We start from the raw sequence: 27,265 nt of genomic DNA, 5'->3' as shown, positions 1-27,265 counted from the left end.
AATAAGACTTGATATACATATGTAAATTTGATGGGGAATAAATGAATATAATGAGATGTATAATGTATGCAGGCATGTAGGGGACATGACACATCATTGTATGAGTATTTTATATAGAAGACAAGTATAATAAAGTTCTGTATAAGTAAAGTGATGTGACCCCTCTCCCTGTGTGCTGCACACATATGCCTGGGTCGGTGATGACAGGCGGGGAACACAGGACAGCAGTGACTGATGGCTCCCATACTGCCCTCCCCCTCCCAGTGCTGGAACCGGTGAGACGAGCTCAGGTGTCACCTCCTCCCTTCCCGACAGCCCCGATACATCCCGACCGTCACTCCGCACTGACACCGCCCGGAGAGCAGGTGAGACACGGGGCACCGACACCCAGCCTGGGGGGCATTGACACTGCTCAGTGGGGGGCACTGACACCGAGTCTGGGGGGCACTGACACCGATCATTGGGGGGCACTGACACCGAGCCTGGGGGGCACTGACACCGAGCCTGGGGGGCACTGACACCGATCATTGGGGGGCACTGACACCGATCATTGGGGGCAGTGACACTGATCATTGGGGAGGGGCTGATATTATATAGAAGTTGTGGGCTGATATTATATAGAAGTTGGGGGCTGATATTATATAGAAGTTGTGGGCTGATATTATATATAAGTTGGGGGCTGATATTATATAGAAGTTGGGGGCTGATATTATATAGATAAGGGGCAGATATTATATAGGAGAGGGGCAGGTATATAGGAGTGGAGGAGGGCAGTGGTCTTATGTTATCTGGGGGATGGGGGCTGATATTATAAAGGAGAGGGGCTGATATTATAAAGAACTGGGGGGCTGATATTATATAGGTGAGGGGCTAATATTATATAGAAGTGGGGGGCTGATAGTATATAAAAGTGGAGGAGGGCAGTGGTCTGATGTTATCGGGGGGGATGGGGGCAGGGGTCTGATATTATATGGGAGTTGTGGTGTACAGGGGTCTAATATAATATAATATTGGGGGGTGGCAGAGGTTTTATATAATAGAGGGATGGGGGGGCAGGGGCTGATATATTCGAGGAGGATGGGGACAAGGGTCTGATATTATCTAGAAGTGGGGATAGGTGTCTGGTATTATTTAGGAGTGAAGGACAGGGGTGTTATCTTGGAGTGGAGGGGGCTGGGGGCTGATGGTATCTGCAGTGGGGGACAAGAGTCTGACTTTATCTAAGAGTGGACATGAGTGTGATAATATGTAGGATTGGAGGGGGGCAGGGGGCTGATGTTATCTAGAGTTGGGGACAGGGGTCTGATATTTTATAGTAGTTTGGGGGGGGGTCTGATATATTGTAGGAGACGGGGGGGCAGGGGTTAGATATTTTATAGGAGTGGGGGGAGCAGGGGTCTGCTGTTATCTAGAAATGGAGTTATAGGGAGTTTGATGCTATCCAGAAATGGGAGAAACAGAATGTCTATAAAATCTACAGAGGGCCTGGAGTTATTTAGAAATGATTGGGGTGTATAGAGGGTCTGCTATTATCTATAAGTAGGGGATACGCGGGTCTGCTTCTATCTAGGAGTGGGGTACATGGAGAGGGGGATACAGGGTTGGGGTATTATCTAGGAGTGTCAGTATAGGGTGACTAGTGGTATTAGTAAAGGGTTACATAGGGGTGCAGGATTATCCGGAAGGTGAAGAGTCCATACACATATGTCATTCTCCCTATGACATCATATTCACCTGTCTGTCCATCCAGCACACCCTGTATACCTGCACACACCTGTAGCGGCTGACAGACAGGTAATTACACCCCTCCCATCTATCCTTCATTATCACCCATTAATATGACAGAAATTGCTATTTAAAAGAAGTGTATTACATCATCTTGGCATATAGTGGCAGCGTGTGTGTGGTATGGTTGGCATGCAGAGGGCAAGCTGTACACCTCTAGTACACGGCCGGATTGATTTCACGGTATACCGTGTCACTCTGTGGTTATGGATTATTAAAGTGTTGTGTCAGTTGGCTGACGGATTTAGGTTTTGTTTGTATTTAAGGAGTTCTTGAATGGTAGTATGGTGTATCACAAGGTCAGATCTCCATTACGGGTGGGCACAGGTGGTGTAAAACACCCCTCGGTTTTTTTACACCCCTCAAGCTGGCTATAAACGTAGAAACTATCAGGCAATTCCAACCCCTTTTTTTTTTTTTTTTTTTTTTTTTAAGCATAGAATCAAAAATACGATCAAAATTGGTTGCCTAAAACCAACCAATAAATTTGATCATCCAGTTCAATCAAAATAATTTCAATTTGCCCCATGTATGGCCAGCTTAGTGTCCATTGGGCAGATCTCTGTGCCGCAGTTTGAAGTTTGGAAGTGGCCATGTGTGTTTTTTGAAGTTACAATTTTATAATCAAAGATTAAATCTTTATTGTATCAGCTTAGTATAATATGATGGTTTAATCTATGAGCCAAATATTGTCTGTCTATAGCCGATGCGATCTTTGGTTTCTGTGTCCCGGTCTCTTATTGATATTGTATATTGTAAAAGTTATCTATTCATTGTCAAAAATTGTCAAAAAATTTATTTTCTCATTGTAACTAAAATCAGGTAAAAAAAAAAAAATTCCATCTTCAGTCTTACCAATCTATGGATTGATCATCCTGGTCTCATTCTATCAACGTTGTATCTTATAAAGTTCGCATCATCATCATCATATTGGGTAAAAGAATATCCAATCTTTAGACTTCTCAATCAATGGGTTCGTTATTGCAGGCCATCACCATTGTATTTTGCATTTATCTTTGGATGGGCCAAAAAATTGACCCATCATCAGTCTCTCCAACCTGTGGGATCATTTCCCACTCTCATTGTATTACTGCCGTGTCCTATAAAGGTTAAATCCTCATCATATCAGGTGATCAAAGCCTTCCAGATCTTTTGGTTCATCATCTCATTTTCATGATATGAAACAGAATTAATATAGCACCAACATATTACTCAGCGTTGTACATTAAAGCCCTCATTGCCCAATTAGCCGAGCTGATTAATTTATTATTGCTGCATGCAGGGAGGGAGTGTGATGGTGTTTATTGCCATGTTGTAGGAGTTGTAGGCTGCTTGGCTGGTGGTATTTTTGGAATGTGAAATATTTGCAATTTGTTTTTGTTAGTGAAGTCAGTGATAACATTTCTGCCATTCTCCATCTTCTATTCATCACTCTGCTCTGTCAATGTCAGGAGTTTCCTTTCTGTGTCCCAACACCCACCCCCTCCACCCTGCACAGCAGCTGTGTTGTTGGATAATGTGCTAATGGATGAGGAGTAATGTAAGGAGATGCAATGATAGAAGAAGTTGGGGGAGTGTGATGGGTGTGGAGAGGATACAGGGAGATAATGCAATGGGCAGGAGATAGAAATATAATGCAATGGGCATAGATAGGATACAGAGAGATAATGCAATGGGCAGGAGATAGAAATATAATGCAATGGGCATGGATAGGATACAGGGAGATAATGCAATGGGCATGGGCAGGAGATAGAAATATAATGCAATGGGCATGGGCAGGAGATAGAAATATAATGCAATGGGCATAGATAGGATACAGAGAGATAATGCAATGGGCAGGAGATAGAAATATAATGCAATGGGCATGGATAGGATACAGGGAGATAATGCAATGGGCATGGGCAGGAGATAGAAATATAATGCAATGGGCATGGATAGGATACAGGGAGATAATGCAATGGGCATGGGCAGGAGATAGAAATATAATGCAATGGGCATGGATAGGATACAGGAAGATAATGCAATGGGCATTGATAGAATACAGGAGATAGAAATATAATTCAATGGGCATGGGCAGGAGATAGAAATGTAATCTAATGGGCATGGGCTAGAGATAGAAATAAGTTGCAATGGGCATGGGCCAGAGATAGAAATGTAATGCAATGGGCATGGACTGGAGATAGAAATGTAATGCAGTGGGCATTAATAAGATACAAGGAGATATTGAAATGGGCAGGAGAAAGAAATGTATTGCAATGAGCATGGATAGAATACAGGGAGATAATGCAATGGGCATGAACAGGTTACAGGGAGATATTGCAATGGGCATGGATAGGTGCTGGTCACCCTACGTTGGTTGATGGGTGCTCCACCAGTGCTAATAATCCAAATCTCCTTATTATCGCCCATTTAACTGGTTACAAGCCAATAGGCAGCCAACGCTCTCTAACCATGACTAGCCAATGGGATTGCTCACCAAGATTTACACTGACAATTGGCAAAGGTGTGGTGTATTCCTCAGGGGGTTCCCATTCACTAGCGGTTGTTGGTGAAGAGGAGTGCAGGTCAGTGCTGGGTTCCTCTAAACCAAGACAAAAATGCCAAAGTGCAGCTTAACCATAAACTGGTAACTACCACAGCAGCATAGGGTACAGGTCCTGTCCTTTTTTCCTTTTTGTGGCCCCTTTCTTCGCTAATGTGCCAGTCTTTTACCTACACCTTGGCAAAGCCCTGTGCATGGTTCTCCACCCCAGGGTAATAATGTGGATGGAGTCTTTTGGGCTATGTCACTGGCTGCATTTATATATTAGTTGGAGTACCCAAAGGTCCTGACTCTGTTCCTGTGTACCTGGGGGGTTGGGGTGATCCTGCCCACCTTGGTGCGTGCCAGCTCCTCCTATTGTCCTGAGTGGGAAAGATTAGATATTGGTAAAATTATGCCCTCCTACCTGACACTGACCAACCTTACTATAGGGAAAACCTTCATGAGAAATGCCTAGGTTGCTCTTTCCTTTATTTTCTTACTACCCGTCTATATAGAGCTGTTATGCAGAACAGGAAGTAAGGAAAAATCTCCCCCTCCTTGTCTGTTTCATAGGAGTCATGTAGAACAGGAAGTAAAGAACCCCCCCCCCCTTTTCCTGTCTGTTTCATGGGAGTCATATAAAACAAGAATTACGGAAACATTTCCTCCTTGTCTGTTTAATATGAGTCATATAGAACAGGAATTAAGAAAAAATCTCCTCTTTTTTTTCTGTTTCATGGGGGGGGACATGCTAAACAGGAAGTAAGGAAAAATCTCCCCCTCCTTGCCTTTCAATTGGGCGGCATGCAGAACAGGAATTGTAGAAAAATCTCCCCCTCCTTGTCTGTTTATTGGGAATCATGCAGAAGAGAAAGTAGGGAAAAATCTTCCCACTTCCAGGCTGTTTCATTAGAATCATGCAGAACAGGAAGTAAGCAATTATCTACTGACTTCCTGTCTGTTACCTGAGTATCAGATAGAATAGGATATTTGCATAAATCCTTCCACGAGAAGAATAAAACATGCCACTAAGGAAGGGAGAACAATATTGAATTTTAGAATATTATCCGCTTATGTCCTCATGATGGAGATTTTCCACAACTTCCTGTCCAGGTGGCAGACAAAGCACGCAACGAGGGGAATCTCTTGTGAGGGTAAAGACAATATCTACTTTTGTGTTTCACCTGAGACAAAAGAATGTGGGGCTTTTCCTCTATTACAGAATAATTTACATTGGACAGCTGGTCTGGCTTACTGGGACTTGTGGTGCGGCTACATGTGCAGGTGGCCCAGACGTCCTCCCTCCATTTTGTTTTATCTCAGCCTCTCCCCTCCAGGCCGGCGCTTAGCCTTTTCTCAGGTTTCAGCCCTCACAATGAGCGCACAGTGCTGCCAGGATGAGCTGTTTGTCTGCTGCCTGCTGATTCTTCCTTCCAGCCAGAAGCACCGGTCTGAATCAATGCCAATCTATAAAACACTGCCATGCACTGCCCCAAACATTGGTGACGGGTAAACAGCGCCTGCTTTACAGTAAACACAAAATTAAAGTGCACCTACCCTCAGGTGTAAGTTGTCAGGTTATGTTATGTATAACCGGCCAGATTAGGAATGATCACTTGGATAACGGCCATTGTTCAGTTGGGAAAGCTACCTAACATCCACCAGTCAATGGGAGCGTTCCTTGCTATTTACTTTAACAACGGTAAAAGATGTGTTGTTTTAGTAAACAGCGGGAAGTGTTCCTATTGGCTGGTTGTTGTTCGCTCTGGCTAGAGGGCTAGCACAATGAGGGCTAGAAATAGGACCAGTCATTCCCAATCATTGCCTAATTGATTTCTATTAGATCACTAAGGAGAAGGGTGCTGAGGAAATGCTTGTTCTTATTTTTTTATGTCATATCCAGCACAGTGTACTGAGTGGAGTATGTCTTGTATATCAGTGTGGGGTCTGGAATAGCCTGGACTATATCACATGTAGCACATAATACAGTGCAATGTGGATGCCCCATAGTATGTTATATCTAGCACAGTGTACAGAGCGAGGAAGCATGGAGTATGTCTTGTATATCTGTGAGGAGATTAAGACACCCTGGACTATATCACATGCGGCACATAATACAGTGCAATGTGGATGGCCCATAGTATGTCATATCTAGCACAGTGTATAGAGAAAGGTAGCCTAAGGAAAGCCATGATCAGCAGTGTGAAGTCTGGGACATCTTGATGTATAACTCATAGTACAGTGTGGAGTGCTTTAGATTATGTCATGTCTGTCCAGCATAGTGTACAGTGTTGGTTGGTACAGCAGTATGAGGCCTGGGACAGTCTTGTCTGGGACAGCCTTGAAATGTATCACATGTAGCACATTAAAGCATGGGTAGCCTGTAGTATGTCATATCCAGCACAGTGTACAGAGTGGGTAAGTCTAGAATAAGCAATTTTCAGCAGCGTGAAGTCTGGGACATTCTGAAATATATTACATACAGCACAAAGTACAGTGTGGGGTGGTTTGCAGTATGTCATGTCCTGCACAGTGTATAGGATAGGTTGCAGGGGGAAGTGTAGGACAGCCTGGAATATATCACATACTGCACATTCTGTAGTACACAGTGGGTGGCTTAGAGTATGTTATGTACAGCAATGTAAAGTGGGGACAGCCTGGAGTATAATACATACAGCAAATAATACAGTATACGGTGGCCCAGAATATTTCATATCCAGCTTGGTGTGCTGAGTGGAACAATTTAGAGTATATCATGTACAGCAGTGTGAGGTCCAGGATATTCTGGAATATATAACATGCAGCACATAGTACAGTGTGGAGTAACCCTGAGTATGTCATGTCCTGCATAGTGTACAGTGTAGGTTGGTACATTAGTTAGATGTCTGAAACAATCTTAAGTATAGCACATACAGCACATACAGCACATACTGTAGTACACAGTGGGTGGCCCAGAGTATGTCATAGCCAACGCAGTGTACAGAGTGGTGCAGCCTGGACTATGTTATGCACGGCAGTGTGAAGTCTGGGACATTCTGGTGTATATATTATACAGCACATATTACAGTGTAGATAGACCCAGAGTATGTCCAGCACAGTGCATATTGTAGGTTGATAAATTGGTGGAACAGCCTGAAGTATATAATGTACCACACATACTATAGTACAGAGTGGGGCAGCCTGGAATATGTCATGTACAGCAGTGGGAAGTCCGGCCTGGAGTATATCACATACAGCACATACTGTAATACAGAATAGGAGGCATAGAATATGCCGTATCCAGCAAAGTATAAAGAGTGTGTCAGCTTAGAGTCATGTGTCATATACAGAAGCACATAGTCTAAAACAGCCTGGAGTATATTACATACAGCACATGCTATAATACAGAATAGGTGGCCTAGAATATGCCATATCCAGCAAAGTGTACAGAGTTTAGGTATGTGTCATATACAGCAGCACATAGTCTACTACAGCCTGGAGTATGTCACATACATCACATACTGTAATACAGAATGGGAGGCCCAGATTATGTCATACCTAGCACAGTGTTCAGAGTGTTACATATTGGACTATGATATGCACAGCAGCACATTGTCTAGGCCAGCCATGAGTATATCACATACTGCACATTGTACAGTTCTGAGTGGCTCACAGTTGTATCTTGTCTAGCACAGTGTACAGTGTAGATCATTTTAAAGAATATACTGTATAGCACAGCCCGAACCCGGCAGACATTTACCAAAATCATAGTTAAGATGATGTTCTTTGCAGCACAGTCCACACTAAGGTCTCTCATATTGGAGGGTGTGGTAGAAGCTGCCTCACTTGCTGACTTTTTCCTTTATTATAACTTTGGGATGTTTCTATGTATAGTGTGGAATGATAACTATTCATTACATTTTCGGGCCCCGCACCCTAATTAGTAGTGTTGTACACTGACTGCGCCATACTAATCCCCTCTCCCAGTGTAAGTCTACCAGTCAGATCTGACCAGCTGAAACCAATAGACATTCTATGTTGAGATTACAACCAGCAGAACAAACTCTATGATGGTATAGGACAGCGGTCGCCAACCGGTAGTCTGCAAGAAAATGATGGTGGTCCACAGAAAAATTTGGACATTATTTGCAATTTTTGTTTTATTAATAATAAAACAAAAATAATATTCTAATAAATAAATTGAATGACAATTTTCATCTTTATTTTGCACCAAATTCATGAACTGTACTGGAGACGGTAAAACAAGGGAGGCGCAGCGTGACGTCAGTGTAGTATTAAGTTGTATGAGACAACCGCTGCCGAGCCGTACGCTTCAGTATTGTTTCCACCATTAGTCACCCCGCTTAGCCAATACCGATTATTATCCGATTATTTTATTTTATTTGTTTATTTCTCAGATCTTCTTTTAGGTAAGTTATGACCCTAACTGTGTATTTTCTTTAACCATTATATTTATTGGCATCAAATAGTTTGACTTTATAACTATAATTTCTTGTTAAGTCTTAGATTGGAATGAAATAAACCAATAATAAATGAGATAAAGCAAACTAATATTTTACATTTCATTAGTAATATCTAAGGTAATACAACTAATGATAATAGTAACAATAGTAACACTTCACTTAACCATGAGCTGATCAATGAATCAGAGACGCCACAGTCCTTGTCAGCACCATTAAGAAGATCATTATTTTACAAATGTATTTATCTATTTACAAAAATTCCTAATAATATTCATAAATATATGAAATTAGGTGTCTGTGAGGTCTGAAAGGTTGGGGACGGCTGGTATAGGGAGTATAAATCATCGGCCATCTTGCTGTAGGTCCTATAGTCAGTTTGGATTCAATAGTCCTCAGGGTTTGGCCTTTTCCCAGCTGCGCCTGAGCTGGGGTTTTGGCAGCTCGTGGAGGGATCGAGTGTCAGGATTAGGTTGGGATTACAGTTTTGTTACTTCCTGCTGCTCTGTCAGTTTTTTAATCTAGTATTTGGTCATTGTGCGTCTGGGGATTATAGAACTCCCTGGGCCTGGGGGTCAGTAAATTACAGAATGTCATCCCATCGCTAATGACCCTGGATATGACGCTGGCTGTTGCAGCGTCGGTCAGGATGCCAGGGAAGTCGCACAATGACAGTCTTTTACCCCCGACATGAACATTGCAAACCAGATCAGTACAGCAGGGAACAAGCTTTCGATCTGGGGACTTCTATTTCTAGGAGGAGGGTTCATTGGTAGATAGGGGTGCATGGTGTGCAAAGGCTAGTTTGTTGGCATAGGTATGGTGTTAAAAATAAAATATGCCCCTCACTTGATAACAAATATTCAACCTCTCTTATGGCAGCTGTGCAGTCTGGGCCTTTTCTCTTGAGTGCCTCAATGTCGGCAGGTGCTATTATGGTGCTATCTCACAGTATATTGCACAATACCTACCCCCTTGGGGGCCAAATTTTTATTTAGTATAAGGGCAGTGATACATTTTATGAGCAGATTTTACCTTCTGATCGGCTAAAATGATTGGTTTTGGATGGAACGCAGCAGCCCACCAATCAAAGAGACCAATTTTTGGGTGTTATGATTGGTTGTGGAGAGATTGGATGTTGTATCCTGCACAACTAGAATTCCAATTGATCTCTATCCCAGATAAAGCCATCAGAAGGGCAGAAACAATGCAATGTTTTGGAACTTACGATCGATTGATTATTAATTGTACCTGTGTTTGTCCAAATGCGATCCAAAGCCTTGTGCAAAGGAAAGTGAGAGTTCAGATAGGTTACACCCCCTTCAGCAGTGATCATGTGACCAAATGCCTAGGCTGTCTATCATTATCGCTACCAAAGAAGGGGGAGGGTCCATGTTCAGATTGGTTGCTCTGCTCCCTTAAATATAGATCACCTGACTAAATGCCAAGGCTGGTAATCATGTGAGCAGTGATGAAGCCAAGAGCAGCGTTTCCTCCAGGAAAAGTAAGCGTTGCTTTTGCTCTTTTATTTGTCCAAGCCTAAAGTCAGGACAGTCAATATAAAATTTAACAATGACACCTCTGCCTTCAGTGCTTGGTATGGAAAGGTTGTGGTTGTATTTCTTGGCGTCACAGATTATATGTAAGTATTCTGCATAGAGAAGTGTGTTGTATGAGCCGCCGCCATTACACCATCATTGCTGGCAGTAAGTAGAGGAATGATGGTTCAATGCTGAAGAGGTGGCGTGGCCTCATACATGGGTATACATGGTCTGTGGGCACTCCATAAGTCCAAGAAAGCCTGGGGGAAGGAACAAATGAATCTGTGCCACTTGGAAGGGGTGGTGGGTGGGGTGGTAATGGGCATTCATGTGAATCCATTTCTTTGCACCTCAAAGCTAAAAAGGGTGGCGGGCAACTGAGCACCTGTCCAGGGCACCCACCATCTCCAGTGCTGAAACTCATGGGCCTAGAATTTTGAGTCACCACTTATTATTTGTCCAGGTCCTCAATGTCCCGGCCTAAGGACAGATTTAGTTTAAAGTATCACATCAAAAGTTAAATTCTAAACAAATTACTGGTATTCTAAACTGAGATCTAAATTGGTAACCTCAAATTATTCCCAAAGGAAACCCTCACCTCAGTCTAACCCTAACACCTAAATAATAATGGAAGTCAAACCTATTAACCTTAACCCTTAAAAATATCTGTAGGTTGTAATTTGCTTCTGTGCCTTGTCCAGAACCTGTCAGGAATAAGCAACTCTGATATATTAGTGCAGCTTTACCTCCCAGGGATGGGTGTGTGTGCTGTTATCTTGCTGCATTCTCTCCCTGGCCAGAGCAGGCATGTCCTCCTAGCATCAGACTGAAAGGCCCTCATGGAGGCTGACACGTCTTTTACTTGAGCTGCTGATAATTGGCAATCTGTGTGAAGGATCAGAAGAAGCCAAATGTTTAAACAAAGCCTTTAATTTTCTTTTATGTAATCCTGACAGCACCTTTAGTATATGACATCCCCTTCCTGTCTGTGGTCTGTAACCATCACCTGTGGCATGTCTGTAGTCCCTGCCATTTATAACTAGCTGATTGTCCTCCTCATACATACTAACATAGTTTTGTGGCTTTCCCTATAGGTTTCCCCGCTATTGTGCAGGCACAGAGCAGAATTTTGGGTACTCCATGACCTTTTGGCTAAAGCTCTTATGGCTGCAAAGCTCAGAGGTCATAAGCTTTTCATATCCCCTCTTGGGATGTCCTTAGGGACCTTTATGTGCATAAGGGGCAGGGAGCTTTATTGTGTGGCCCCTCCCAGACCTGCACTATAGGGTAGACCCACATGCAAGAGAAAAGTTGGGGATCGGACCTCATTAAGTAAGATAAGGTAAGGTTAGACTCACATGACCGAGGATAGGATAGGGACAGATCCATAGGGGAAAGGTTTGACACGTGAGCAAGGATAGGGTATAGGCAGATGGACCCACATTAGAGTTGATAGAAGTAGGGTAGTCACACATAATTGGGGTTAGACCCACATGACAGAGGATTAATTAGGGATATACCCATGTAAGAGAGGATAGGGTGCGGGCAGACCCCCATGGGAGAGAACAGGGTGGGGATAGAGAAAAGATACGTTTGCTGATAGTCCTTCAAGAGAATGGTGAGGGTAGACCCACATGGCTTATAACAAGTTTGGGATAGACCCACATAAGAGTTGATAAGGTTGGAAGAGACCCACTTTAAAGATAATAGAGTCAGGTCACACCCACATTAGAGTTGATATGGTAGGGATAGGCCCACATTAAAGGTAATTCCATCAGGTCAGACCCAAATGAAAGAAGATAATTGGGGTTAGACCCACATGACGATCGATAACTTCAGCAGGTAGCCCGACTCTCATCACCTCCTACCAATGCTGAGAAAGTAAATGGCACAATGGTAACGGCATTACAAGGTGTCATATATAGGGTATAAACTAGTACAGGTTTTCTTTGACACATTTTTTGTCTTGATTATTGATTATTTATAAAACGTCATATTTATATTCCACATTAACGGCCAATATCTCATTCCCATATTCTGCAATAATGTGTTTTAACACTTCCTAAAGTATTTCGAGCTTTCGTCTCTAAAAACCGGCATTGTCTGTGACGTTCTTGTATGTGAACAAAGGTCACACATCAAACTTGTTTACCCAGCATACACATGGGAGGGAGATGTACATCCAATGACCGAGGAGGATGCATGGAAACCTGTGCCTTCAGGGCCTTGTGGCTGGGAATGTATAGGTGGTGGTTTAGTTTTTTGTGTTTTATATGCTGTGCAGCCATTCAGCATGCAAAGGTGGCTTTTTATGGCCTGTAGTGATATTCCCAGAGAGATAAGACTATTGTTTGTAAACTCCAAGCAAATAGTTTTGTTTGCTGTCCTTACACCTCCGGGTAAAGAGGTGGTTGGGGGTGGAGGTTCTGCTTCTTTCCTGTTACAATTATTATTATTATTATTATTAAACAGGATTTATATAGCGCCAACATATTACACAGCGCTGTACATTAAATAGGGATTGAAAATGACAGACTAATACAGACAGTGATACAGGAGGAGAGGACCCTGCCCCGAAGAGCTTACAACAATGGTTCCTAATCCAAGAAAAAATCCTGATATCAGTTAAGCTTTTCAGATGGAGTCATAGGTGGCCTTTTTATTGTCATTTGCAACCCCTTTGGTAAAATATCCTCTGGAGATATTGCTGCCCAATGGATGGAAATGGTTTTGGATAATGGCACAGCTAATTCATGTACAGCCACACATGAAGCCTTAGCCATGTCCCTGCCCAGGACTGTCAATGCTACAGGTTTTGGGCAATCACTAGCCATGGGCATAGAGTACTAAAATGGCAGACAATGACTCTGGGTCACCCAGCAGGAATTAATGCTGACGTATAAAAACTTTCACTGAAACAAACTCCTCAATAGCCACAAAGGATATAAATCCACTTTGTGTGCACCAAACTGAGTCATTGCCTTGTATAGGTAGCAGTGAAATCATCATTGTGCTGTACATAGCCTGTGCAGAACTATGGGAGGAGCCTGCAGGAAAGTACAGAAGGGGGGCGGAGACAAGACCAGTAACCCTGCACAAGAAAGGAGAGCCGCAATGAGTGGTCTTTAATACAAGAAAATTCTGCACACGAACAAAATTCACAAAACACGCCAAGATTCTCTAATATTGTTTATAGTGTTTTTTTTTTCTAAGCTGAGGTTATAACCTGAATGTGCAGTATTGCAGCAACAGCTGCTAGCTTCCAGGTAATTCATTCATTTGGGCATGAGTGAAAAAGGAGATATTTGAAAAAGAGCCAGGTTGGCAGGTACAGCATGTCTGTCTTCCTGTGTGGGCCCCAGTCACATGTCCTTCATGTCACGCATTCCTGAGGGATATGGACCATGCAGTGACACAGGGCGTTCATGTGCAGCGTGCTGTTAACCCATACGCTGCCTGACACTGCGTGTCCCGCAATAGGGCTACACACAGTGCCAAACCTGACTTACCTGAACCTGACCTACCTAAACCTGACCTATCTGACTGAATAATTTCAAATGACTCATATAGAGACTTCACCCTGCAGCCATTGCTGCATCATCTGACTGCTGACCAGACCAGATTTATGCAACATTCTCACGCTGGAAATTATTTTTCGTGATTGTATGCGGTGACACCTGGATCAATTTAATTGAAAAAAAAATTACGGTATGTGTCGGGGATGGGTGGGAGGCACCCCGCAGCGTCCTCCTCCATAGGAAGTGACAGCAGTCATTCCTGATCCGTTGTTTAGTGATCTGAAGTGGTGTTGTTGAAGGATCACTGTACCCATGCTAGATTTTTGCCAAGCAATCACAATCATCCCAAGCAAAAATCTAACATTATATCAATCCTCCATGGTGGATCACATATGTACAGTAGTCCCCAGGCACCATAAATCAATCATCCATGGTGGATCACTAAACAACTGACCGGGAACAACCACTGTCATTTCTAATGGAGGAGGATGCAACTTTAGGCTGTAGAGGACATAAAATTTGTTTCCTCACTCAGTCTCCCATACATAAAATAAGCTGAGTTATGAGTACACATCCAGCAATGCCGGATATTACGGCAATGATGCTTGCAGGTGCAAATAAAATGCGTGGGTGTGCGGTATACAGATTATCTCATGACATGCTTCAGTGCAAAATGCAGGAAATTGCATTGCTAGGTGCTCGATATTGGGTGCGTTGTATCAGACGCCATTGGTGGTGGTGTGACTGTGTACACAACACCTTATAGTCAATAGGATGTTCAGACTTTCTAGATAAAGATTTGCCTACGCCTGGGGGATCCAGCAAACCTGGAATGGATCTGTTGATTTTAATAAAATCTTCCAGGTTTCCTGGATCACCTAGGTTCTCCTTTGATGGTCTATCTTCTCCAGTTCTGGAGAGCTTTATTAAATCAGGCCCGTTGTGTATGAGGTTGACTTGCATAAAGTGAATCTGCATTGAAATGAGCAAAATATATGATGAAAGCCACTGATCAGAGTGAATAAAAGACCCCATATTATAAGCACTTGAAGTTATAAAAGTCCCCTTTTCTTGAGTTCCCCTGATGATCACCGAGGGCGCCCACCAATTGAAAGGACCAGCACAAGGGCTTGAGGTTCTTTCAGATATGGCGGCCTAAAACTGTGCGGTTAGCCAGTCTCGGGTGCCCCTTTTTAGAATTGGCATTTGATGAATGTTGTGTTGGATTGAGTGCGGTTCACCATGCTGCAAAGGATTGTGATACATCCCCAGACCCTCCAGCAACCACTGCAGTGCAATCGCATTGGACTGCTGCCTACTGCATTTGGAAAGCGTCCTCATCCAAGTGAATAGAATCCGGTGACCACTAAAAGGCTAGAAGTAACATGTTGCACCCCGTTACAATGCGATCAAAATCGCATGCACAAAATGCTTCCACAAAATGCTTGGGGTTGCGGTGAATCAGGTCTGTAATGAGTCTTAGGAAACAGAAGAGGCGGAGATAAGTGTGACTTTTTCAGGAAAAGTCAAGAATTTCCTATAAAATCAGCTTCCTTAGTATACTGGTTGATTTGGCATTATTGGGGTCCCATGTTACCAAGCCATGCAGTACAGATTGGCTCCTTGTGCTGCTTATACCTCTCCCTCTCTAAACTCTGCTGTACAGGGAAATAAAACCAGCTCACATTTAGATACACGCACTGCTTGCTTTTACAAATGTAATCTAGTAATAAGCACGGAGCTGCATTGATTTGTGGATTTGATATCTTTACCCAGAGTTAAACATTGAATTTAAGTTCTGCGAAGCTTCATATGAATCAGCGCCGAGTGACTTGGCTGATATTGTGCTCAGCGGAGGGTAATGGTAGCCCAAGGTCAGGCAGGTGATGTGAGCCTTGTGGTTTCTGTAATTATAAACTACCGCATTTCTAAAACCAGTCTGGGGCTGGAAAAATGCTGAGGTCTGCGATGGGGGAGGGGAGGACGCCATGTCCAGGATTAGGGTTTTTAAAGTTTTAGGTGCTTTTAAATATTCTTGAGAAAGTGGAAAACCCCTGAAATCTGATTAACGGGGAAATGTCCTCTTTTTTGTACCCTCCCCTCTGTAAATTCAGAGTTTTCTGCTGATTCCATCCTCTGATCATTGCTGCACCCCCTGTACTTCCAGGCCGCTGTTGCTGCATCTCTGATGCAGTCTTGTCCTCACCTCTCCTCTTCTCCTGGCCAATCATAAAAAAGCATGAGGCTGTGTGATTTTGATTGGCCTGGAGAAGAGGGAGGTGAGGACAGCAGTGGTGAGCAACCTATGACGCATTAATAGGCACCAGGAAAATATGGAACAGCAAGCACTGTTTGTAATACATAAACGTCATATCAAAAGCAGATGAGGGTTTTAATGTGTGTTCATCAGGTCTCTGGCATTGTACTGGAAGGGAAACACTCCAGTTTCAAATAAAAAAGCCACCCTTGAACGACAGTCCGTCACTGCAGGATGAAGCATTTTCTCAGTCTCCACTCCCTTAGTGAATAAACATTTATTATTGCATCATGGGACCTGATTTATTTAGATCTCCCCAATTCTGGGGAAGATAGACTATCATAAGAGAACCTGACTGATCAGAAAACATGGAATGGTTTATTTTAGGGATATGTGTTCACTCCTTTGAAAGCCCTTGCTATTACTCCCATCACTGTCCCCCATTAAGGACCTCCTCCATCACGCAATGGAGAACCAAAAAAGTACCAATCAGCCACCATCTTCCCCTCCATGATTATCTCTGCTGTGAGCTGCTGCGCAATGTAATCAGGAGTCTGTCTGACACTATCAGGAGGAGGGGCCAGTTCAATGTCCACTACTATAGGCTAACTCATTAGGACAGACAGTCAGGAAGACCAATGAGAGGACAGCAGTCCTTCCATCTTCGCATGTCCAATAGTCACATGACTGTTTTTGGCACTCTGACAGCTTGGTAACAAAAGTTAGTAGTTACCTTGAAAGGTAATGTTAGGGGGTTAGGTTTCGAGTAGGTTTACTCCTGTTTAAGTTTAGGTACCCAGTGGTGGGGGTCAAATTTGGGCACAGGGAAGTAATGGGTTAGAATTTCATGGCTCATGCCTAGGAGCAGCAATGGGCACCAGAAGACTGCTGATAACAGTAAGAATATTGTTCTATTACAGAGCAATTTTTATTTTTCTTGTTTTTTAACTTGGCAATGACTATGGCAACAGATATTCAGCCCGGCATTCCCCTGTGAGGCCTACTTTGTATTTACCAGCCTGCTGTGCATTGCCATAGATACAGTAGGGTTAGGTTGTGGGAAAGTTAGGTGTGAGCGACCACCAAAGTATACCACAACACAACTTTACATTGCTGCCATGGCAACGTGCACTCAAAAAGGGGTGGGGCTCTGTGGTTTAGGAGGCGGAGTTTAATATCATTGCTGCATGCAATTCTTCATAATCCACCTGCGTATCACATACAGAGTCTGGTACAGGTCTCGGCTTGTAAAATGAAACGTGTGGCAGGAAGAAGCCCCAGCCGCTGCTGTGACAGGAAGTGGTGACACTGTGCACCGTTTTATTCATGGTATTTCTCTTTCCTTTGCAGTGTCAAGATGGGGGAGACTCAGATCTACAGCCAGCGCCTGCATGGAATCACCGTAAGTACAACATGCCAGGTGTGACCTGCAGAGCTAACAATCTACCAGGGAAAAGCTCACACTTTGAATAGAATGGGTTAAGAATAACATTTGTCAGGCCTTCTTTACTGCTTGCACCCCATTTGGGAGATTTTCCTTCACTTCCTGTCTCAAAGAGGCAACGGAAAATAAAAGGAAACCTCGGGACGAAACCCTTTTATGACAGCGATCAATGGGACAGGTGTCCCTAATAAGAGATCACTTCCTGTTCTAGTTACAACCCATTATAATGGACAAATAGAAAGTGAATTTTCCAAATGGGGACAGCGACAAAGACTCATACCACATAGCGCACATACCATTCTGATTATACTGTGCATTTTTATTATGACCAACTATAATGTCATTTATTAGTTTATCTGAGCATTCCGTTCAATTGCTATCTAATCAGAACAGCTCTGGGATGTGCAAAGCTATTGGATCAGGCCATGTGACTTTGAATATAATATGGTCAGACCGGGGTCATGTTACTTTGAATATAGGTCATGTGACTTTGAATATAATATGGTCAGACCAAGGTCATGTGACTTTGAATATAATATGGTCAGACCAAGGTCATGTGACTTTGATTATAATATGGTCAGACTGAGGTCATGTGAGTTTGAATATAATATGGTCAGACCGGGGTCATGTGACTTTTACAGACTAAGCTCCCCTAGCCCAGCAGTGAAAAATAATTGGGCAAATGGGCCCCCATGGTGACCATCATAGCGATGTCCGGATCATTCATTACCATTACTGTCCCATATGGTCACCCTAAACCCCTCATTGTGCCGATCTGATGATCTGATTGCTTGCATTTCTGTGACAGGAGAAGCGCCGGATACTGAGCGAGGTGGACAAAATCCAGAGGGAGCTGGAACAGCAGAGAGTCAAACTGCACCAGTTAAAGGTAATGAGAAAAGCTGTCGGTGTTCTTCAATCTTCTTCTCCTATGACAGTGCTATATGTTGTGATGTGTGTGAATTACACATTGGTCGGGGGTGTCTTTGGGTCCCCCCGCAGCATACACTATACAACATCTTCAACAGATTATCATTAACCTATATTTATATATATCGCCAACATATTACACATTGCTTTACAAAGTTCATAGTCATGTCACTGGACATTTAATGAGCGCCTTATTTATTAAAGCTGTCCAAGACCAGAGAAGATACTATCATGAAAGAACCTGGGTGATCCAGCAAACCTAGAATGGATTTTTAAAAAATCATTTGCTAGTATTTGGCATTTTTTTCAATCCTGGACCAGATCCATTTTAGGATTACTGGATTACCCAGGTTCTCTCATAACAGTTCATCCTCTCCAGTCTTGGAGAACTTCAATAAATCAGGCCAATTGGGTCTGATTTATTAAACGCTCCCAAGGCTGGAGAGGATACACTTTCATCAATGAAGCTGGGTGATCCAGCAAACCTGGAATGGATTTCTTCAAAGTAATTGGCTATTTGCATATGTTTTGAATTCTGGATCAGATCCATTCCAGGTGTACTGTATCACCCAGCTTCACCGATGAAAGTGTATCCTCTCCAGCCTTGGAGAGCTTTAATAAATCATAAATCAGGCCCTTGAGTCAAATGAGTATCTAATAATAAACAGGGCCATTTTTAGATCTATTTTAATCAAACATTGGTCAGGAAAGGTTTTTTTATTGGTTATTACAGAAAAGCGGGTGATTGACAGCCACAACTTTATACATTATCTAGCTGTACGAAGGTGTTGGTGGCCTTGCTGATTGATTTTCTGTTCCATATTGAGTGATACATAGCATCAAAATGATTGATATTCTCTAATCAGGTATTAATCAGAGAATTATCAGTGGTTTGTTGGATGGAGCTACATCTAATAGTGTACACCTTGCTTTAGTCACTAATTTTGGAAGGGTGACCCCGGTGAAGGTTGCAGGGTGGACAATGACATTCCTTAACCGGCCATGGGGTGGAGCCCTTCCTGAGTCTTACCTGTGGTCTCCTGTCATTGAAAAGAAAATACATTTTTTGAACTGTATAAGTCTGTGCCAGCGGGGTGCCATTTATTGTCATAAGGTTGCAGTGGCTGTCCCAGGACCTGAGTGAGCCTGGGACACATTTGCTAACATAGGGAGATCCATTCACCCCATCCACTTTCTGTCCTGCTCTCCTATTCTCCTATGTGCCACATCCTATTGGTTTATCCTCAGAGGTCACAATGATATATTTTCCCTTTTTCTTTTGCCACCTTTTTATAGAGAAAGTCTCTGCGAGATCGCTGGTTAATGGATGGCCTGGTCCCTACAGCAGGAGCAGAAACAGATAATCCATTAAGTGAAACAGAAGGCCATATAAAGGAACTTGAACTTCAGCTTGAAAGGTGAGCCCATGGACAATATGGTAGTATGGTTCAATAAAGTAGACATGAGAGAGTACATATCTGTGTATGAAGAGGCAGAGGTTCATTAAATATGCTTCACTGTTACAGGATATAAATAGAAAGCTGAGCATACCCTAAAAGACTGCACTGCTTACTTCTGTACCTCTTGTACACCACTTACCCCTTCGCCTCATGTCTGCAACCTCTTACACTGCTACCCTCTGTACCCCCTGCACCATTCTTACTCTTCTCACTTCTGCACTCTCCTATGTTATTCTTAAACTGTTTCCAATGCATCCCTATTACATTGCTCATCTCTGCATGCCCTTCATCTCTCATTTATTGCTCGCCTCTGCACCCTCTGCATCTCTCATACATTGCTTGCCTCTGCATCTCATTCATCTCTCATGTACTGCTCACCTCTACATTCCCTTTAAATCTCATACACTGCTCAACTCTGCATCCTTTGCATTTATCATGCATTGCTCACCTCTGCTTCCCCTGCATCTCTCATACACTGCTAACCTCTGCTTCCCCTGTCATCACTCATATACTGCTCACCTCTGCATCCCCTGCATCTCTCATTTATTGCTCGCCTCTGCACCCTCTGCATCTCTCATACATTGCTTGCCTCTGCATCTCATTCATCTCTCATGTACTGCTCACCTCTACATTCCCTTTAAATCTCATACACTGCTCAACTCTGCATCCTTTGCATTTATCATACATTGCTCACCTCTGCTTCCCCTGCATTTCTCATACACTGCTAACCTCTGCTTCCCCTGCATCTCTTGTACACTGCTTACCTCTGCATCCCCTGTATCTCCTGTATCTCTTATACACTGCTTGCTTCTGCATCTCCTTCATCTCTTATATGCTGCTCACCTGTGCTTCCCCTGCATCTCTCATACACTGCTAACCTCTGCTTCCCCCGCATCTCTTGTACACTGCTTACCTCTGCATCCCCTGTATCTCCTGTATCTCTTATACACTGCTTGCTTCTGCATCTCCTTCATCTCCTATATGCTGCTCACCTGTGCTTCCCCTGCATCTCTCATACACAGCTCACCTGTGCTTCCCCTGCATCTCTCGTACACTGCTTACCTCTGCATCCCCTGTATTTCTCATACATTGCTTGCCTCTGCATCTCCTTAATCTCTCATACTCTGTTCACCTCTGTATCCCCTGCATCTCTCATACACTGCTCAACTCTGCATCCTCTTCATATCTCATACACTGCTCACCTCTGCATTTCCTGCATCTCTCATACTCTGCTCACTCCTGCATCCCCTGTATCTCTCATAAACAGCTGTTCTCTGCAACCCTTTTTTCACCGCTCACCTCTGCACCCCATGCATTGTTCTTACACCGATTGCCTTCACTCTTTCACAAATCACATATGTGCTCCCCCACCTCTCATACACTAAGCACCCATCTCTAACCTGGATATTACAGCAGGCTGTCATAATGTCTGTGTAAAGCAGCCAGCCACACAGTAATGATCCATAGTAAAAAAAAAATAGTTTGTCAATTTTTTTACTAATTTTCTCCCTGTTTTTGTTGTAGTCTTCAGGCAGAACTGGTCTATCTGGAAAATCCAGAACTGAGGGCTTTAAAAGGAGCGAAAGACCAGGTAACATCTCACATCAGATACACTAAGTAAACATCATAAAACTTTCTTTCTGGAGTTCTGTGACCTTTCTTAGAATGAATGAACTGCTCATATGATCTTCCTTTTGTTAAAAATAATATTGGAAGCATTTGTTATATTTGTTCAATATATGCAAAAAATTGCTTAAAATATCAGGATTTCAGAGCTGTCTTCACATGGTAATGTATTTCTGGACCTATTCAAAATTATCAATATCATAAGTGAGGTCACCAGAACTGGACACAAATGAGATCAAACTATAGATCTAAATAGAAGAAATGGGAATACATTCCTCCAGTTGGTGATCCCTTTAATGATGCACTTCAGAATTCTATTAGTTTTCCCCATGACGGGCCACACTGTTAGCTCATTCCTAAATAATCTGAAATAGCACCCTTTTAATTATTTTCATCCATAGTTCTGGTTGGCACTGTACCCCCCATTACCCCATTAGAACCCGGAAGGAGAATTGAAGAAGATGGCGGGCACAGCGCTTCTTCTAAAGAAGCGTAACGGGACGACGCGGGACCTGATCGAAGAAACCTCCTAATGAACCGACGGATTTTCGGGATTTAAGGTAAGTGTGTTTTTACTTTAGTTCCACTTTAAGGAACCTTTTTGTCAACAGCCTGAAAACATTCTGAGCATCTGTTTACCTTACATTTACACATTTTCCCCAGGTTATATTTTGATTATCAGAGCTTGGAGAATATGTCTGGGAGGTACTGCAGCCCTATGCCACCCATTCTGGCTCTCTTTATGAAACAGAGAATCTGACCTTCAAACATTCCCTGCAGGCAATCAACTACTGCCATTGAAATACATGGACCTGGAAGACTCCCATGAGGAAATGTTTGATTCCTTGTTTTAAAAATAGAGCCTATTGTGCTTTCTGTGTACTCCTTTACTTGTGTGAATCCTTTCTTTCCAATTATTCTTGATTGTATACATGGCCACTCTTGGGTCAAGCATATAACATACAGTTGGGCACTTTTGGGTGGGGTTATGGATCTCTGGCCAGGAAAATCGGGACTAGGTTACATAGTTACAAAAAAAGACAAAAGTCCATCAAGTTCAACCACTAGGGAAATAAACTAATCCCAGATAAAACCCCCATAGACATAGTTAATCCAGAGGAAGGCAAAAAAAACAATTTATAAACCCCTGGTTCAATTTGTTCCAACGGGGAAAAAAAAAAACTTCCTGATCCCATGATGCAATCAGGTGTTCCCTGAATCAACAGTCTGTTGTCTTTACTTTAAAACTTTAATACCCGGTTATATTCTGTAATAGGTGTTATAAAAACATTGTCCAAGTGAGTAGCCTGTTGTATCATATTAACAAAAAGCACTTAGACCTGCACTGTAAATGTTCATATCCAGACTGAAATTTACTTTATCATCATTTCAGGGTGCTACCTTGCAAAAAGAACTTGCGAACGGTGAAAAAAAACTTCAAAAGGTTGATCAAAATGAGAATCTGAAAGAACATGCAATTACAGAAGAAGCTGACCAACTGGGGGACAGCCATGGTGAAAAGGATGCCATAACCCGAAAAGACACAGAGGAGATGGAGAGACATCCCATCCCAGGTTGTGAAGAAAAAAATGAATCAGAAAAACATGAGGTAGAACACAATGTAGATGTGGAAATGTCAAACTCTCATGAACCTGATGATAAACAAACTCCAAGCCAAAATGCTGATGGTTCTGTCCATAAAGATGCAGATGATGGTCATGAAGCCCAGGAGGAAAATGAAATCCAGAATTCAGAGCACAGCCATGATTTTCAAGATCAAAAAGGAGATCAGAAAGGAGACCAGAAAGGAGAACATCAGAACCAAGACGGGAATCCTCCAGAAGTCACCTTGGATGAGGAACCTGTTCATAAGGTTGAAAGTTCTCTGGAGAACACTTTGGAGCAGGAAGACCAAAACCTGAAAAGTTCAACCAGTGAATTAGAAAGTGTTATTCAGAAGGACTCCCTACCCATTTTGAAAAAGGAAGACTTTACAAATGATTTGTTGGTTCAGAACCAGAACAACAGTGAATCCCTATTAGATGAAATTACAAAACTGGTGAACTTGGGAGAGCAAAACGAAGCCAATCAACAGAACCAGGATATCATCAAGCCATCTAAATCTAAGGAACAATTGAATACAGAATCAATTTTAGCAAACTGCAATGAAGAAAATGGCCACAATCTAGAGGAAAACCAAGATTCAGTGTTGATTAGCCATGCACACGGCTCCACCCAAGATGAAAAGCTTGCATTGTCGTTGGAGACAGAAGGAGCACATCCTGCTTTATTGAACATCCAAGAAGAAAACAAGGTGACTGTGGCAGTCATTGAGGCATCAGATGACTTAAATCAGGGCTCTATATTACTCAATGAGGACAAGACTCCGAATTTAGCACCGTTACCTTTAGAAATCACCCAGACATCTGTGCTGCCACCTAGTGACCAGGAGGTACACACAACACTGCCATGTACAGACCAAGTCCCCAGCCAGCTGCTGCCATCTGAAGGCCAGAATCAAGTTCAGATATCTCAAGTTTTAGTGGTACCTGCCCCTAGACACGAGCAACGTTCTTCTAATTCTCCACAAGGCCCCTCTGTCTCCCCTCAGACCAAAGAAACCAACTCTGCTCCTGAAAGCCAGCCCCTGTTACATAAACCTCAAGAGACTGATACCCACCAAGGAGCCAACACCGCCGAGACACGGGATAAGAGTGCACATAAGACAAAAGAGAAGACGTGCCAGTGTTGTGTGGTCATGTGAGGGGAAGGACGCACTCGAGTTTTTAGAAACCCTAAATGCAGTCCAAGACAATTGAGAGCTGTGATAAATAGCATGTATATAGGTCAGGGAACTGTACGATACAGGAAATAAAAGAACCATTACTCATTTATAGAGTTTTTAATCTAGCATTAGTCTAATTTTTTTAAAGGAGGAACCCTTGGTTAAATAATTATCGACATATAGTTTTAAAATAAGTTGTTGGTTATTCACTCAATACGATTTTTCATTACAACAAGTTTTTTTTTCACTCTTGGTCTAGAAATCATTCTTTTCGGAGTTCTTCTTCAAATAAACAAGGCTTGGTCTACATAGTATGGATTAAAACACAACCTTTCAAATCCAAATGTTTCTTTTTCATTTTACAAGAGATAAATGAAGTGTTAATAGAATTTTCTTGTCTGATGATTAGTGTTGTGGGGGAGCGTTTTTCATTAAAAATTTCAGGGATGCTGTTTGAGTATTCATGGTGGAGGCGGCCATGGTGTATGTGGGCCAAGGCATTGATAGAAGAAGCCTGTATGCCTATTAGGAAGGACGTCACATAAACCACATAAAGCCTCTGCTTTTGGGAAATAAAAAGCAGAGTGCTGATTGGTTGTCTGGGGAGAACCAGTGCTGGCCAGCTTGCACAAGAAGGCTGCCATGTTGTTGCATGAACCAATTAGAGAACTGTGTATTGATCACCAGTCATCTTTATCAAAGGGTTAGAGGGAAAATTTGTCTCTGTTACCCTTAGTAGTCCTTGTACTTGGAAAAGGCAGAACGTGATTGGTTGCTGTGGCCAATGCTGACAGGTAAAGCCCATGAGGACCCATGCTCTTAGGATCACGGTTCTTCATGACTACTTTAAATGTTATCATTGAGCAGCAAGAGCTAAAGAAAGTCACATACATAAAAATCATAATTGTTATATCCTGATGAATTCAATTATCCACAGTGTTTACAGGTTCTTTTTGGTGAACTTTACAATGGCTGCTTCTGCATCCACTGTACAGCTGGACAAAGCGAAGGTCTCTGTTTTGGTCTGGGGTCTTTTTAGCAACAGGGTTTCCACTACAACGTTTCATAGCCTTGAACACAGAAATATATAAAATCCCTGTCCAAAAACAAACTGAATATTTGGCCTAAAGTGGCCCTGTCACTTCTCTATAAACCAAAAAAACTAGCCAGCAGTACTTACTTCTCATGGAGTAAAGTCTTTTTTCTCTTGCAGAGCTAACAGCTTTCCTTCATTGTCAGGCAATCCCCCCCCCCTCCCGGGCATCTTGGTTCTCCATCACCACTGTGTCCTGTAATACCATTGCAGCACTATGGGAGGAACCATTGTATGCAGCAGGGGGGACACGCTATTTGACACACAGGGACGTGTCAGATGGTGGCAGCAGCCTGAGCTCATGAAGACGCCAGAAGAAGGTGGAGGTTTTTTTTTTCTATCACAGGGTACTACTGGCTGCATTTTTTTTAGTCACCTTAGGAAGTATTAATTTATAGACCGTGTATTTGTATGGCTTCAATAGATTGGAAGCTCTTCTAGGGCAGAGAATGCTGTGATTGGTCTATGTACTCTGCATACAATACCAGTCATGTAAAACCATGAGATCCAATCAACACCCCATAGGCCCTTTTGTCACATGGAGTCTAATGAACGAAAAGTGTGCCTTACAACAAATCTTCATCTGACTGCCATATCAGTAGTCCGATTCTGGAACAGAGATCCTGATTGGTTCTTGATTAAACTTTTTCATGCATCAGCCCTTACACATCTCATATTGTGGTCATATTTTTACTTCCTAGAATAATGTTTTTTCTGCCTGTGAAAAAAGGCTTAATGCTGTTTTTAAGAGACAGGTACTCTTTACTTTTTATCATTCCATCATAACAGTAGATAAAAGGATGAAAATGACAAATGAAATAACTGTATTTTTATATTCTTTTAAGAAATGTATTTTCACCTAGAGCTTAGTTTATTATCTTCTCTGTATTTAATTGGGTGATCTAAAAATAAAGCACTCCCAAGAGATGGCGTAGGGTTCCGCTTATTGACAGAGATGTGTGGATTGCTCATAGCTGTCCCTTTTTTTAATTTTTAGACAGCTCCTATGGTGATCGCTAAAATGCATTGCCGTGTATAGAAATGTGATTCAATGAGGCAATGGTGGTTGAGCAGCCCTAGGATTAGATAACATGCACCCTGTTCATTTTGTATTTCTTTCTCTTAGGGCTCCTTTCAGAAAGCTGTGGGTAAGCCTTTCATTGCTGATATTGTATGTGTGCGTCCTGATAATCACAAAGGGTCTTCAAGTGTTCAGGAACAATGTAGCCGTCCATCTCTCTATGTCCCCTGACAGTATAGAATAAGGGGGTTCTTGTTATTAGGACAAAGCATTGGCAATGCTGCTTTCCCATATGATCACTGACATAGGTTTGAAACTATACACCCTTAATGGGTCAGCCAACCCAAAAGAGTATGTTGTGGTAGATGCTGACAGGTAAAGCCCATCACCTATCTGTGCCTCGTGGAGTTCTATTGGTGAGATTTCCAAGGCCTGCCCATCCACTATGCCCATAATAAAGGGCTCCCGTCATCCCTAGTGGTTTTATATTACTAGGAATCTTATACAAGGAAAAAAGGGGCACATAGTGTTGGACAGGAACACCCAAAACTCCCAGGTGGGCACGAACAGAGCCGACTGATTTCACCAATGGAGTGTAGAAGAAACCTAGGAAAAGGTTAATATAGCCAATCAGGCTACACTTATAACTTAAATATTACTTGTCAATGGACATACAGAATTATTAAACTTAGGAAATATAGGAAAAAGGTTGCTGCTTATAGAAGTAAATCAGAATTTTAGATGACACTGACATACAGGTCTGTGTATTTCTGAAAAGGTCCTCCCTATAGGTTACATGTGTATGGGTGGCATACACATAA

The 27,265-nt window shown here is 42.5% G+C and overlaps 1 protein-coding gene across 1 annotated transcript; it reads left to right on the top strand.

The window, feature by feature from the left end:
- Positions 1-262: 262 nt before the first annotated feature.
- PALM3 (paralemmin 3) lies at positions 263-26,348 on the top strand. The gene is made up of 6 exons (XM_072399456.1): positions 263-365; positions 17,436-17,487; positions 18,338-18,418; positions 19,756-19,877; positions 21,444-21,510; positions 22,939-26,348. The coding sequence occupies exons 2-6, from the start codon at positions 17,443-17,445 to the stop codon at positions 24,307-24,309; spliced, it is 1,686 nt and encodes a 561-aa protein (XP_072255557.1). The 5' UTR covers positions 263-365; positions 17,436-17,442; the 3' UTR covers positions 24,310-26,348.
- The last annotated feature ends 917 nt before the right edge of the window (positions 26,349-27,265 follow it).

Source organism: Pyxicephalus adspersus, chromosome 2 (genome assembly GCF_032062135.1).
Source record: "Pyxicephalus adspersus chromosome 2, UCB_Pads_2.0, whole genome shotgun sequence".
Taxonomy (NCBI): domain Eukaryota; kingdom Metazoa; phylum Chordata; class Amphibia; order Anura; family Pyxicephalidae; genus Pyxicephalus; species Pyxicephalus adspersus.
This window is presented reverse-complemented; position numbering and strand designations above follow the sequence as displayed.

Coding starts and splice junctions, on each gene's coding strand:
- PALM3 (XM_072399456.1), top strand. CDS start 17,443: ATGGGGGAGACTCAGATCTACAGCCAGCGCCTGCATGGAATCACC. Junction 19,878..21,443: donor CTTGAACTTCAGCTTGAAAG/GTGAGCCCATGG, acceptor TTTTTGTTGTAG/TCTTCAGGCAGAACTGGTCT. Junction 21,511..22,938: donor TAAAAGGAGCGAAAGACCAG/GTAACATCTCAC, acceptor TCATCATTTCAG/GGTGCTACCTTGCAAAAAGA.